General features: G+C 36.6%; 1 protein-coding gene and 1 long non-coding RNA gene across 2 annotated transcripts in view; both read left to right on the top strand.

Annotated features, from left to right (window-relative positions):
* LOC134755000 (fizzy-related protein homolog) overlaps window positions 1-8187 on the top strand; it is a 100685-nt gene extending 92498 nt beyond the window's left edge. The window contains exons 4-10 of the mRNA XM_063691480.1: window positions 885-1118; window positions 1350-1484; window positions 2500-2614; window positions 2733-2857; window positions 4325-4493; window positions 5208-5317; window positions 5671-8187. Coding sequence (XP_063547550.1) covers window positions 885-1118; window positions 1350-1484; window positions 2500-2614; window positions 2733-2857; window positions 4325-4493; window positions 5208-5317; window positions 5671-5847 — 1065 coding nt within the window. The 3' untranslated portion in view covers window positions 5848-8187. The remainder of the gene's footprint in view (window positions 1-884; window positions 1119-1349; window positions 1485-2499; window positions 2615-2732; window positions 2858-4324; window positions 4494-5207; window positions 5318-5670) is intronic.
* Window positions 8188-10670: 2483 nt separating this feature from the next.
* On the top strand, window positions 10671-12808 carry LOC134754069 (uncharacterized). Its single transcript, XR_010128869.1, has 2 exons — window positions 10671-11453; window positions 11827-12808. It is a non-coding gene; the product is annotated as an uncharacterized LOC134754069 (long non-coding RNA).
* The last annotated feature ends 3416 nt before the right edge of the window (window positions 12809-16224 follow it).

Below are 16224 nucleotides of genomic sequence, written 5' to 3'. Positions count from 1 at the left end.
TTTAAATTTTCAAGTAGCTTAAAAATTTTAGTCGGCGAGTGACCACAACGATATAGTGCAATTATTGCGGTACGGCTATCTTTAAGCGTCCACTCCATGTTGAAGAAAACAGAAAATTGCAAAATTATACTACTCAAATATTTAATAAAGATTCGAAATTCAAATGCAGAACGGTTTTTGTTTTAGGAGTTCCAAATTTAAATTTTAAAGGCCAGTGACAGAACTTATGAGCCGACTAGGTATATGTCAATATAGGTGACATATCTAACGTCTAATTAATTTACTTTCTATACATCTCGAGTTGCATAGGAAGTAAGTTACGTTGACATTAGCGTATATGTCGGTTTTGACACTGCCAGTAACTCGTGGTAAGGGTACAGCTTATTTGTGAACAAATCTCTACCTAAGTACATGTGGTTTTCTCTAGCAAGTAACGTCTCGCACTTGGCCATTCTGTAAATTACACACCAAAGCCTAATGGAGCCACAGTCATCAGTTACTTCCATAATGTTCTAATACTTCTAATGTTGCCAACGCTTTAGACAAATGGACTCATTTTTCTTGCTACTTTTTCTACATCCGTCGTTTGAATTGCCTTAATTAGAGTTAATGATTATATTTTGGTCAATGAATTTATTAAAATGACCGTTATATTGCATTATTTATCATATTTTATACAGCTATGGGCTTTTATTCGATTACAAATACATCGTTTTGGGGACTATTCTTATAAAAACAACATTTTGCACTAACAACATTCTGGTTAAGTTGTGATGACTTAGGAGTCATTTTTTACAAAATTTGTTCCTTATGAAAAGCCACGGCTAATTATTAATACATATACGTATAGGTATACTATACTAATCCAAAATCTTCTTTTACAGGACACAATAAATACGCCGCCACACAACCTCTCAGCCATATCCACGCCCTCACAAAAGCTACTATGGGCGCCAAGGAAGACCATGCGCAAGATCTCACGGATACCGTTCAAAGTGCTGGACGCTCCAGAACTTCAGGACGACTTCTACCTGAACCTGGTCGACTGGTCCGCGCAGAATGTGCTCAGCGTCGGCCTGGGGAGCTGCGTCTATCTGTGGAATGCGTGCACCAGCCAGGTTAGTCCACTATGTACATTTGTACAAGATCTCACGGATACCGTTCAAAGTGCTGGACGCACCAGCTGCAAGACTTCTATCTGAACCTGGTCGGGTGGTCTACGAAAAACGTAGAGTGAGAAGCTATTTCTTCGCAAAGCTTCTTTCTTTAACAAGCTTCCTTCGAAGAAATATTGAATTTTGACCTATTGTAAAATCAACTAATGTTAACATCACCTCATTTCTTTGCAGGTGACCAGGCTTTGCGATCTATCATCAGAAGGCAACGCCGTCACATCGGTGTCTTGGAGTGAGCGAGGCAGCATCGTCGCCGTGGGTACACAGAAGGGACACATCAGCGTGTGGGATGTCGCGGTTAACAAGGAGGTACGGAACCTAATATAATCCAGGATTAAGGCCATTCCGTCGGTTTGCCGCTGTCTCTGTCACATTTCGCAAGAAAGAACGGGAAAGATCATGCGCGCCAAGTGTCAATTTTGATCGAATTTTGTCGATTTTTATTTATTTTAAAAACGTTACCCTACAATATCGAAATTCGAAAGCTATGAAATTATTACTTAAGTTAAGATTGTTTTTTCTTCTTTTTTTATTTATAGTATCACATAATAAATAACCGAGTAAAGTTGGATTAAAAGTCCGAGTTAGAGGTTACTTTGGGAATTAATTGTATCGAGCGAAGTGTCATAATTCGTGTATCGGAAGCTATGATATTAAAGATAATATAGTCAAGAACTACATATATTTTTTCCACGTCTACGAATATCAACGCCTCTTAGAAAAACAGGATCATATAAGGAGATTTTTCGCCTTCTGGCTCAGGGAACCGCCTTAAAGCAAAATAGATTATATTCAAATATTATCTACATAAATTACCCAATTAGAGCTAAAACATGTGGCTGTAAATGATATGGCAGATAACTCCTAATATTATGCAGTCTGTTTGTTTAGGTAAGCTATAAGCTCATCATCGCTTGATAAATAGTTTCTCGCTTTACAGTAACGTGGAAAAAATGAGATGTGAAATCTGGTTTTTTTATTGTTGTAATGACCTAATGACCAATAATAATACGTACTGGGTATCCTTAAAATCATAATCAGAGAATTGAGTCCACAGGGAAATGTGAGTGTTACCTATATCATCTTTTCAGCAGTAATAAGTATGGATTTAAGATAAAAATATAATTCACTACATGCCTAGTTGTTCACAATGTGCTTAGATAGTTTACAAGCTAATACCGCGATTTTAAATTTTTATTAAATTTGTCGCTTTGCACATGTATCGCCTTATAAAAGCTAACTTGATATAATTTCCATTAAAGATGAAATGTGCACGTGACATAATTATGTACGATCGATTAACAAGTCTGTTATTACGATGCAGGTTTCAAAATTGCACGGGCATTCGGCGAGGGTCGGTGCGCTGGCGTGGAACGGCGACGTGCTCAGTTCGGGTTCTCGGGATCGGTACATCAGGCAACGGGATACGAGGACGCCGCGTAAGTACAAAGTTTTAAGTTAATATCTATCTGTCTCTATCTGTTGTGTAGGTATGCTTATTTCATCTTCGTTTCTTAAGCCTACTTTAGACAATATAGAGCTATTGCATTATTCCAGAAGTCAACACAGCGGTGCGAGTGCTACAGGGCCACCGGCAGGAGGTTTGCGGGTTGAAATGGTCTCCCGACGGTCTCTCGCTGGCGTCCGGGGGCAACGACAACAAACTACTCATCTGGTCACTGGTGAGCGAGCAAAAATTAATTAATTACTTAACATATTATAGATGGGTGAATCAACTTTTCCTTGTCACTCGTTGCCACGGTTACGGTCGCCAGGGTCACTATTAAAACCCTTTTTAGGGTTCGTACCCAAAGGGTAAAAACAGGACCCTATTCTATTATGGGCCCCATTTCTCGAACGGTATTAAACTAATATTATTAGTCCATGAACTGTCAAACCACGCCGGGTTGCTATGACAACACACTAATAATTATTAGGCTAATATCGTGCGAGAAATGGGCCTGTGACGTGACGGAATGACAACAAAAAAATTATCCACCCAAATAAATTTCATGAGCTAAGGCTTCAACCAGTGTCCGTGGCTGACCATAATAATTAATGCTACAATTTTTTTTTATATGTGAAAGAAAGAAGAAAGAAAATACATTTATTTGACGCCACAACATAGTACATAAAAAAGAAAAGCATGCAGACAAAAAAACATTTGGACGCCAAAAAGGATCCCCACTCAGCATAGTGCCGCGGCAAACCGTGGCGCTGGTTTTCTGTGGGGACCTGGACTTATTTAAGATATAATCATGTGAATGTGGTCTAAAGATATGTCATTTTGATATCGGACGGTTCTTCGGTGTACCGCAATAGTGTAAAATAAATGAAATGATAATCATAATGAAGACCTTGAATATCAATTACTTACATGAATTTTGTATTAGGGTGAATCAACTTTTTCTTGTCACTCGTTGCCATGGTTACGTTCTCCTGGGTCACACTTAAAACCCCGATTTATGGTAATTAAAATAACCAAGGCCTTTCCATTGAGCACGTTTGTGGATCGTTATACAACATTCCGTCTAACAAACTGTGCTAATATTGTCACCTGGCTGACGGGACACAATAACAACAAGAAATAGTTGATTCACCCATTATTATAGTTCGCTCTTTACCTGTTATGGTAAAGTAATCAATAGGTATAGCTGTGGTAGTTTACATATTTTATGTATTTTTACACCAAGAGGTATATTGTTTAGTATATGCAAAGATAGATATAACTCCGTAATAGATGTTTACAGTCTAAGGAAAAAACGTGCCTCGAAAATCAAGAAAATTTGATTCTCGTTCAGAGGGCGCCACTAGTTTTGGCCCACTGTCGTATAGATGGCGTTGACTGTTTCGTTTGTTATTTAACAATTTTAACGCATATCAGTGAAAGAACCTGGGTCAAAATCATAAAAATAATTAATGCATTTAAAAAAAATCATTTATCTAATTTAAATACATTTTATCGTATTTTTATAAATCTTAATTTTTAGTTTTAAAGTGTGTCGACAGATGGCAGTGAATTTACTGGGGTTACAAAATTTACTATGACAGTACCGCTCTAGTATAAGTTACTCTATGGTATATGTATAGGGGAAATCCGCACTACGAAGTGCTCACAATTTTACTAAACGAACCTCATTATTTTCCAGCATTCATCGACACCAGTACAAACGTACTCGTCCCACGTTGCCGCAGTGAAGGCCATCGCGTGGTCGCCGCACCAGCACGGTCTGCTCGCGTCCGGCGGCGGTACCGCCGACCGATGCATCCGCTTCTGGAACACGCTCACCGGCCAGCCCATGCAGTACGTCGACACGGGTGGGTGCACAGAATTCATTAATTTTCTCTTTTTATCGAGTCTGGGCTGTCCTTGCCAAACTTTACTGGCGTTGGGCTAGGCATGCAGCCTGGCACATTGGCACCAGTGATTTGATCATCAGATTGTTGGGGTGATGACATTCAAGATCCGGATTCACAACTGGATAAGATTAAATAATGCCCGATCACCAGTGCCAGTTGCACCATCCGCACTTGACAGACAACAACGTCACTATACCTTTTCATACAATAAAATTTAGCTCTAACGATGACTAACAGTGGTGCGGAAACCCCGCGCGTAAGTCGTTATGACAGTAGTTTCCACTTTCTTTGTCGTAGGATAAAAATCCTACAAAAAGTCGGGAAGCCAAGCGCAAATAGGATATTTGACTACTAGTCAAATCAGTTTCTTTTTTCCAACTGTCAAAACGATTTTGCTACTATGGAATTTATATGGAGCACTAGCGTGTGACGTCACAATCAAATTACCTACACTTTATAGTTTTATACGGGTTTTAAAAATAACAGCTGTCTACGTTTCTCTATTAATCTTCTGGTGCTTTATTTCATGCATGGTGTAAAATAATTTATTTTGAATACAGTCAAATACCCTATCAATCTGCAACACTCAGTGGTTGAATGTTCGAACGCATGCTTAGAACCATATAATGTACTTGCAACATGTAATAATTTTACTGTTGCCTATGTTCACAGGTTCACAAGTCTGCAACCTAGCGTGGTCGAAGCACTCCAGTGAGCTGGTGTCGACGCACGGTTACTCACAGAACCAGATATTGGTGTGGAAGTACCCTTCGCTTACACAGGTAAGCCTAATCTAAATCACGTATGTATTTCTAGCATTGTCTTGGACTGTTTCCCTGCCACGCTAAGGAAGATTTCTGTAAAAACCTTCGCCACTCTTGGAATTATGTTGCCAAAAATGGTTTTCGGGGCTTCTTTGGATGGATTCGATAAAGTCTTATAATAAGAAGACAGACCAACTTGAGGAACTAAATGCCAACATTAGGCGAGATAACCTTGGACTTAGTAAAGTTGAGCTAATGCCAGGTCAACTTTTTCACTTTACTGCCCTAGGCCGAAAATTTCACCTAACCTAACCTACTATTCATTACTTTTTTTTAATTAAAAATTCTAAAATCATCCATTTCACTTCCAGGTGGCCAAATTAACCGGTCACTCGTACCGCGTCCTCTACCTGGCCCTGTCACCCGATGGCGAAGCGATCGTCACCGGCGCCGGCGACGAAACGCTGCGTTTTTGGAACGTGTTCTCAAAGTCCCCGTCACATCGAGAGCGGCAGAGCGTGCTCAACCTGCACACGTCGCTCAGATAAATACTACTAAAGTATCACAGAATAAATAAATGTTATAGCGGCGGAGTGTCAATCTGCGCAGGTTATAGTTAACCGCAGACTAGTCACTACTAGTCTGTGGCTTACTATAGACAAAGTGTGAAGACTTAGTGATGTGCGAATCGTAGTGCCACAGACAATAAGAGGTCTATAGACAATGTGTCGGTGTTAGTCTTTGATGTTGAATTGGAGTCTAGTTTCAAGTGAAACATGACGGTCTAAGGCTTAGTTTAGTACTCACGTGTCAGTGGGGCCTACCGCGAAAAACGAAGTTTCGTTATCTGCCTCTCTATCACTCTTGCTTATTCCAGCGATAGAGAGGCAGATAAAAAAAAGGTATTTTCGGGTTCCCGGTAGGGCATCGGCTGTCCAGCGGAAGGCAGCTAACTATTAAAGTGCGATTGTTATAGCTATATATTATTATTATTATCACTCTAGCTAGCTGTCTCTCGCTTTTACAGAACTGCAAGCAGCTGTGAACACTAGGTTTAAGGGTCATCGTGTTATAGACTTAGCACCGGATCATAGGCTCCAATAGTCTCAAATGTACTAAAGTGGATTTAGTGTGTTGTCGAACATAAATGAATAGCATACGGCTAGCTGTTAGAATGGGATAGTTATACACATTTTCATTCTGCCAAGGCTACCAATTGCATTGTACAGACAACATAAAATAGATATTGAGACACATACCTACTTACATATGTAGTGCATAATCTTTAACCATCGTATTTTCACGGAAACGCACGAACGTATTATGCTATTTCAGTCAACCTCAGTACAAAAAGTACTGAGGTTGACTGAAGTAGCATGACAAATACAAACGTTTTCGAGAAAATACTATGGCAAATTTCTATGGTAACAAAAATATGTAACGATGTATTTGGCCACTTAGGCCGTCAATATCTATATGATGCTGATTGTAGTAACAGAACAGTGCCAAGATGGTTCCTAATAGTACTTTGTGTAGACATATTTTCTATATAATTTTCAATATAAAAGGATAATTTGTAATTTACGACATTATAATTTATTACTTTAATTTCATTTTTAATTCATATCTAGTTCATTTAGAGTACGGAAACTGGACTGTTTCTATTGCATTTTACTAAAAATACTTTATATTATGTACATATGTTTTAGATATTCTGATATAGTGTTTATATAATATACTATAATTTATTATTTTTTAGTTTAGTTCGCGTTGGGAAAACTTAAAAGAATTTGCTATCAGAGTCGATTTCCTTAAGTTCAAGTTTAACTGGTATTATGAACTGAACACGCAAATCTGTTGAGTTTTCACTTATACTGCGTATAAGACGCGTTAAAATACAATGTGTGTGTCTTTACTGTGTTTCTGATTGTTATTGATGGCCAGGTTAATCTTTAGGTATGTCTTCATTGTGCTAATTTGCCCCAATCAATTGGTAATATTTTGACCCAATTGGTGTTAAGGAACCCATCCAATGGGTTAATGGTAAACCTTTTTAATGGGTTCAAACTTACATTACATTTTTAACATCTTAATGAAGAATGCACAAAGAATTTGTTTTCGAATAATTTACTCTAGTTTCTGAAACTTTTAGCGTGAAAAGTGGATTTTCGGTCAAATTACACCTATTTTCGAAGATTTTTAGTTTTTAATGTTATTTAATCAAAACTTTCGTAAACTCTTAATAATTATCATTTTTGGGAATATATTTTGGTTCTATGGATGGTATTAACTATTAATTATTTTTTTCTGTTTCAGCGTGTTTTTTAACTTGTTCTATGTCTGTGTACGTGAGGTAGGGATATAATATTAACTGACATACAAATTACATATTTAAGAACTAACAATACTTTGTATGTACAGTCAGCTGCATAGAAATTTGACTGTACATTTCCAAAAACCCAGTTATCTACTGAAGAGTTTAACAAAATAGTTTCATTGTATTTTAAACATTTAGTAATACAAATTATAATTCACTTTGAAATAATAGCTCTATTTGCCACCAAAAACTACTTGGCTTAGGCCCACTTGCACCGTCCCACTAACCCGAGGTTAAGCGGTTAAAATGTTAACCCAGTTTCAAATTGTACTGGTAACCATGGTAACTCCAGGTTTAACCGGTTAACCCCGGGTTAGTGGGACGGTGCAAGTGGGCCTTACTGTTATTGTACAAACCTATTGTCATATCAACTACTTGTAACCGTAATGTACCGACAACGATATAGTTAAAATAACCTATTAGCAGGCGAATTATGGCTTTGTCTACGTGATAGAATGTGACATTCCACGGGTAAAGGTACATTATAGCAGTCGGGGCTTGCGTCGCTTAAGGGGCCCACTGACTATCAGTCCGCCGGACGATATCGGCCTATACAAAAATATGGCAGTTCCGAATAACTCGTCCGGCGGACCGATAGTCAGTGGGCCCCTTTAGCACCGCACTAGTATTGGAGCGCTGTTAATAATAGCGTAAGCGCCAACCGCCATAAGGCACCTTTTACCCGTGGAACGTCACAAATAAGTGTCACTTTTTCACCCCACGCGAATGAAAGAAACGGACTGTCTCTTTCGCGCCGTCACGTAGACAAATACAACTAGAAATCATATCCGAACTGGGCGTTTGACTTTGGGACTAAGTGGTAGGTACATGTATAAAGGTTTTCCGGAATATAATAAAATAAGGTAAATTAGCTGTAAGTTTTCATAGGGGAAGCGGCTTCAATAAAATTAAAGGTCTAATTCTCATTGTATGTCAGAATAACAGTTTTCCTGTTCTGTTACGAACAATGTTACAGATGTATAACTGCCACGTAAGACAGAACAGGGGAGTTGTTATAAAAGAGACGGCCGATGTTCTATACATTGGTTTAAACTCGTATGTGCGTGCACTCAGCGCTGGTAACGCATATGCGAGTTGGTGAGGACGCATTGAGTTGATTGATAACGCGCAGGTGTCCACTGGAGTTGCTAGCGCCACCAGTGGCATATTTCACCGGACAATTGACACCTCAATTACCTGTCCATTTCTGGGTCGATAAGTAAGCGTGAGCGTATAATGTATTACGGGTAGGACCAGCAATGTACAGGGAATTGTCACTTTCAGATGTCACAATGGTAAAACAGCGGTCTTACGCTTGTCGGCCACCATAGCGCTAGGAATGATTGATGAGAAATTGTCCTTGTAATGAAGCTAACCTGACCTATGCCTGTCTATTGTAATTATATGTGCACTTTTTCTAATAAGGAATTACCTATATACTAAAAAATATATTAATAGTCTGTACTATCAGGTTCTCCATGTAAACGGAGTTACGCTCTCATTTTTAAACCAGTATCTAGTTTGCTCTGAACCTTTGTACTTAAGGATAAGGTATATCTATGTCTGTAATTAGTTTATGTAGCTTCAGAAACCATAGGTAAAAAAAATACAGCGAATATAAGTTTTTCATAAAAAACTTGTTTTTGCTCTATTTATATTGTTTTATAAACTGGAGCTATATAAACTTATTACAGACCTAGATATACCTCATGTCATTGTATGTGCAAAGTTTCATTACAATCCAACCCTTAGTTTTAAAACGAGAACGAGACTCCGTTTGTATGGTAAGGTGGAATTCGGCCGAGCTTGCCGGGGACCCTTAATAATCCCATATTCATTCAGCCAATGATACTATAACAGAAACAAAAGGCTCATTGGTCGAATGACAGAGTCAAGTACCTTATAGAACAGACTATATTAAAATTAAATGCTCTTGATCTCATTGAATCGAACAAATTATTGGCAACATATAAAATTGTATGTAAAATAAGAATGCGTGTATTTTTCCTTTATTTATTTTGCAATTATCTGATACTGTTTGAACTATGTATAAATTGCCGGAGTTTAGTTTAGACAGGTAATATTAATATATAGATTTGGAAGTTACGTACGTATAGTTGGTCAAGCAAATCTTGTCAGTAGAAAGAGGCGCGAAAGTCAAATTTTCTATGGGACGACATGCCTTCGCGCCTACTTTTTTTAAATTTGCCGCCTTTTTCTACTGACAAGATTTGCTTGACCAACTATACGGTCGTAACTTCAAATATCTATATATTAATATTAATATACTATATATGTAATATAACAAAAAGCTAGAAAAATCACGCATAAAAATTTGTTAATACAATTGATGGTGACGCAGCTATGGTTAAAATAAGACTTTAGTCTTCTTTTAACCATAGCTGCGTCACATCAATAACAATATACGTGTCTCATTCTAACACATATCCTTATCGGTTGAAAAATCGCAACGATAAGTTGTAGTAAGAATAGTATAACTTTTAGGTTAGTGTATAACGCATATATATGTTGCGCGTGTATTCGTTAAGCGTGTCATGTTTTGTTTCACGTGTGACTAATGTTGGTACAGTTTTCAGCAAAAATAGCTAAGGATAATGAAAGTGGTATGCACAGTTCTTATTCTTTTAACCCTTTCGACGCCGTGTCTAACACAAAAGCTGTCACTCGGAAGCCACGTCACCGAAGTGTCAAAACTGAAATTGAACATTATGCATATGAGTTTTGAATGATTCACGGTTAGTTTCACTAGACTTATATTGACCAGGATATAGACCGTGATTACCTTTTGTATTGCTTATGAGCTCCCGATATTTAGACGCAGTTACATGCATCTTGTTCACGGGTGACTGAAGATGGCATGCACATGCACATAGGTCTATGTAACTGTCTATGACTGATTAATCCGTCTTTGGCATTGGACCTGCGGTTGCGGTTGGCGTCGAAAAGTTTAACAAGTGTTGGCCCTGTAAAACAACTTAATTTATTTTTGATCTGGGAAATGTTAAATTATTTTTACTCATAATCACGGGTTCACATGGTTTTTCCATTTTTAGTGAAGAACAAGTATCCCGAATTTTATGTCCAAAATATTGGAATATTTGGGATATATTCTCTCTCATATCACTAAAAATCTTGTACCTACTACTTATGCTGCCAGCTGTACTATTGAGCCTAACAAGTTATTTTTCAGACCTAAGTCAGTAAATATACATTAAGTTATGTCAAATCAGTACGGTTTCGTCTTTAACTCGCCGCTTTAGCTTTCGATTCGTCTTGGTTCTATTGCATTTAAAGTAATACAAAACACATACATTTAAAGTAATTAATTAAAGTATTTCGCCCCTTTTGCCCAAATATACTTGTACAAAGTAAATGCAAAGCCAATTTTACTCAAATAGGGCGGTGAATTACGGGTGCTAAGCTTGCCTTTCTTCTGAGGCGGAGATGAGAAGAAACTTGCGAGAATCAGCTAATAGCATTGGTGAAATCCAGCGAGCGGAGAAGATAACGAATACTATTGGTTGATGTCCGCACGTCTTCTTTCATCTCCGCTCATCTCAGCCTCAGTGGAAAGGTAAACTTAGTGTATGTTGTATAAAGAAGTAAGTTTAACACTTACTGTCTGTGCATTATATGTGATGCAACGTCCAATGTGACGTCATAAATGGATAGATCTGTATACTTATGCATCACATACATATAATGCACGGACGTATCGACCCAATGTCATTGTTGAAAGCGAGGGACAGTAAAAGTGTTAACATGAAAACGCACAGACTTCCGGTTCGAGCGCCATCTTGATAGTTAGCATCGTGATTAATTACTTTGTTTTTTGCTTATTAATATTGTTTAAAGTGTAATATCGATAGCTTATTATACAGTAAACTAATGTGGTAGTGTGCAGTGAATGGAGAATTAATTTTGAAGCGCGTTTAACCACCATCTTGGAGTCAACGGCCGGTAGTCCACGTGCTTCTTGTAAAGACTAGCTATCGATTTACAAGAGCTAACAAATCACCGTACACTGTCTTGTACAACCGTACAATTTTTGTCGTTTGTAAACCTCTCAATACCTTGATACTGGCGAAATAGTCCCACTGGGCTGAAGCCATAATTTTAAAAGAAGAAGAAGAAGAAGAAAACGCACTGGTCTGGACATACATATATAGAAGCATATTTTTTTAGTTATGTTTGTTACATTTTGTACATACGTATTAGTACATTAATGTCGTGTGCAATGTAATCTTAACGCTAATATTACCTTCGATTTCCCGATTGTAATACGATGAAATCGTTAGTCGTTTAATAATATATTATATTTATGTACTTAACCAAATATCTTCGTGATTATGTTTGTTCTTAGTGTTGCTTACCTTGTTTTGAATAATAGAAAATTTCAGTCAATATATGTTTTAAAAAACTTTTTAAGTTGAATATAAAGTGCTTGTGAGAGCAGTTGTGGCAATGAAAATGATTTAGGTATATGTTTGAGCCATATCTTGCCCAAATTTCCTAATAATTTTAGCTAACGTATAAGCTTATTGATTTTATTAGCGTTTAGGGCGGGTAATAACTAAATTTTAACTTGAGACTGCCATTAGAGACAATCAAATTAAAACAATTTAAAAGATCTATGTCTATAACCTGATCACACTACGAGGTCCAATAGTAAGGAAAAAATTACAGAATTAAGAGATATTACCAATTAGAGAGAAGGAGGTTGTGTTTCCTTGTAATCAGACCGCTTAGTGTATAATACCTACTTTTAATTCCCCTCTTGTAAAGCGCTACTTTCAAAATTATACAGTCATTGTTCAATACAAGATACGCAACGCATCAAAATTTCAGTAGGTTAAATAATACACTAGCACTAGTTCGACCCGATATTTATAAATATCACTTCCTCTATCCTTTTCCTTCTTAATACATTGTACTATCTTAACCTTTCCTCTCTTTCGAATTCGGGTCTAAAATAAAAGATTTATTTATGAAAAGAGTATATTATACTTTAATATATTGAACTTGTAAAGATAGACTGATTTAGTGGTACCCATAAATGTTTAGATTTAATCTACTTTATTTTAGAATAAACTATTAACTGTGTGATTTAATATGTTTTATTTCTCTCTCACCTTTCCTTGTAACAATAAAATATACCTTCTCGAGTACTCGTGTGGTGAACTGTCAGTCAAATTTCGAGTCTCTCGGGCAGTATATACCTTCCGTAAAGTATGGTCAGGATAACATCTGGTCATGCATGATATGGTAAAATCTTTTAAATGAATGAGGATTTTCAAGCAGCGCTTTTTTTAATGATTTGTTAATATCAAACTACATAATAAAAATACAATCATAATATAACGTTAAGTTGTCTGTGTTTCAGCATTATATATCCTTATATCCTTGTCATATTCTAATCCTCATTAATTTAAAAGATGTACCATATCATATGCATGACCAGATTTTTTCGTGTCCATACTTTATGTGTGGTGGTAAATAATCGACACACATCTTACCACTTTGGAAGTGTCTCTCGCGCAAACTATTCAGTTTAGAAAAAAATGATATTAGAAACCTCAATATCATTTTTGAAGACCTACCCCACACGTATGGGTTTATGAAAAAAACTTTTTGAGTTTCTGCTCTATGTATGGGGAACCCCAAAAATTATTGTTTTTTTTTTCATGTTTGAAAATCTTAATGCGGTTCACATAATGCATCTACTTACCAAGTTTCAACAGTATAGTTCTTATAGTTTCGGAAAAAAGTGGCTGTGACATACGGACGGACAGACAGACAGACAGACATGACGAATCTATAAGGGTTCCGTTTTTTGCCATTTGGCTACGGAACCCTAAAAAGCGTTCTACAAAATACAAAATGATGACTAATAAAAATTCGGTCAGGATCCTTCTTATTCACAGATAAGGGCCACTTGCAGCATTCACTAACCCGGAGTTAACCGGTTAGTGGAGTTACCATGGTTACAATTTGACACTAGGTTAACGGTTTAACCGGTTAACTCTGGGTTTGTGGGATGGTGCAAGTGGCGCTAAGAGGTTAAATTAGAGAGATGTGTACTTATCTCTTAATCTGAGAGCCTACCGGGAAACACGATCATCGAAATATCGTTATCTGCCTCCATCCTTCGAATATGCAAGTGTGACAGAGAGGCAGATAATGAAATTTCATGTTTCGCGATTGGTCCTCTGAATTAGTAGTTCAGCTCCAGTTAGCGAGGCGACAGACGCTTTGTGATCACCGAGGCTTTCTATAGAAAAAATAACCGTTCTAACGTGACCTATTGTTAAATGATATTTTAGCTCAAATCCATCACCGACACTGTCACTTGTTATACCCATTCAGGGCCAGCGACTCAGCGTATGGGTCAGTGACTCACATGTGAGTCATGAATAAATTCTGTTTTACAAATAAACAAAACGTAATTTGACGTAATAACGTAAGTATCATATAAGCTAACAACCATTTCTATAAGGTATATTAGGATAAAAAAAATATAAACACGTTTTTTTAAATGAAAACAGGGTCTTAAATATTTAAGTTTGGTTTACTATCAGTGCAATATAGTAAAAATACTGTAATACATACGCGTTGCAAGCTAACAGAAAAATCCACATTTCAAAGATACCAAAAATATATATATTTCCGAAGTTATTGACATGGCTCAAGGTATGGGTCACCGTGGCCTGGAGCTAAATGAAAGAAACTACAAATGTTTCCGTAGCAGGCTAAAACAAACTTTATTGGCTGGTTTTAAAGCTTATTTCATGTTGAAGCTGTTTGATATTGTATCATTTTACAACCGATTACTATTTGGATGATGGTAAACAACATTTTGTAGGGACCAAACCGTAGTATAATAATATTTTGTTTTGTATGAGGGGTAAGGCAACGAGGATTTTGTTCCATTGTACTTTAATGTCATAATATTTGGTGATCGTTGTATTGTATCTTACTACTAACAATCATGTTAAGATTCTTTTTTTTAGTTTCAATATAAAACAAGGCGGTTAAAACAGTCACCACTAACTAAATGTATTATCGTAATAGTGTGTGACAAATATTTACAAGCTTTTTTAAACATTTTCGTGGTTTCACTATAATACATTTTAAGTGATCTATTGTTACTAATATTAATATAATGGCGTTTACCAAAACAAAGATAATGACCGACCAGGTGTAAGCTTATCGGACACACTTAGACAGTAAACAACTAAACAATTAATGCATCCGAGCGGCGGTATTATCTTTCATGTGGTATTTTTCACAAGAGTTCAAAAAGTGATTATGTACCTATGCAAAATTTCATCTCAATCGGAAATCGGGAAATTGGTCTAATTTAACTTCTATGATTTGACCCAAATTTATTTATTTGTAATTTATTTATTTGTAATTTAAAGTGTGTTTACTAACATTAGCATATTAAGATTAATTCATTTGTATTACTAACAAATTATATGGGCAGTTGCCTGAAATAAATAATTGAATTGAATTGAATTGACCCAAAAAACAACAACAAACACGGCAAGTTTTAAACGCCAAACTTCTATGAAATTACTTAACACTTGCACAGGCTGGGCTATCAAAATCGCTGCCAACTTAGCTTGGTCTGACATTAAAAGCTTGTAGAAGGTAAAAATGTTCATTCCTACAAACTGCAATAATTAGTTATTGTTTTTTGATAGGCACCGAAAAAAGGTGGTTAGTAAAAATGTTGTATAATGTTGTTCAACTGGTCGGCTTCATAAGCGGCGATTTTCGACCCATAAGCTGAGTCATGCGTTTTAGCTAAAAACGGTTTGTATGGTGGCCCGGCGTATTGAGTACGCTCGGCGGTTCTTGGCCATGAATGGGTTAAGTGACTAACTCTACTTATAAAAAGGCATGCTAATTGTAAGAAAATTTATAAGAATTCTAATATTTATAAGTAGTTTTTTTTTTCAAGTAGATATTAGGGTAAATGTATAGCACAAGCATGAAATAGGTTTAGACACAGGTAATGCTAAACGGGAAACCAATAATAATCAATTACTTACATTACATGCAAGTCACATAGGTAACATGACTAACATGATAACGTCTGGTTTGATTCGTCACCTTTCGATACATTGTTTGTGTACACTAATTGCTTTACATACTATTTTAACAAACCCTATTTGGAATTCAGTTAAAATTGCTTGGTTATTAACAGGGCCCGGAATTTTTGCGGCAAAACAAAAGACTCTCGCAATCTTGCTAGAGTTAGAATCATTTTTTTATCGATATTGATAGTAGGGTAATGGAAGAAAAAAATGGCCAACCAATAAAATAAAATAAATATTTAGTAAGAAAATTTACTCAAGGTTTTTATAAAATTATATAGAAACAGATGTAATTTCTTCTTCGAAATCTACGTCAGTACACACAGCAGCACATGACGATATATATAGTGATTTTAGTATTTTCATCAATGAACTGCGACCCTTACAAAAACGAAATGCTACTACCCAGGTAGCAAAATGACGTA

Source organism: Cydia strobilella, chromosome Z, assembly GCF_947568885.1.
Source record: "Cydia strobilella chromosome Z, ilCydStro3.1, whole genome shotgun sequence".
NCBI lineage: Eukaryota > Metazoa > Arthropoda > Insecta > Lepidoptera > Tortricidae > Cydia > Cydia strobilella.
This window is presented reverse-complemented; position numbering and strand designations above follow the sequence as displayed.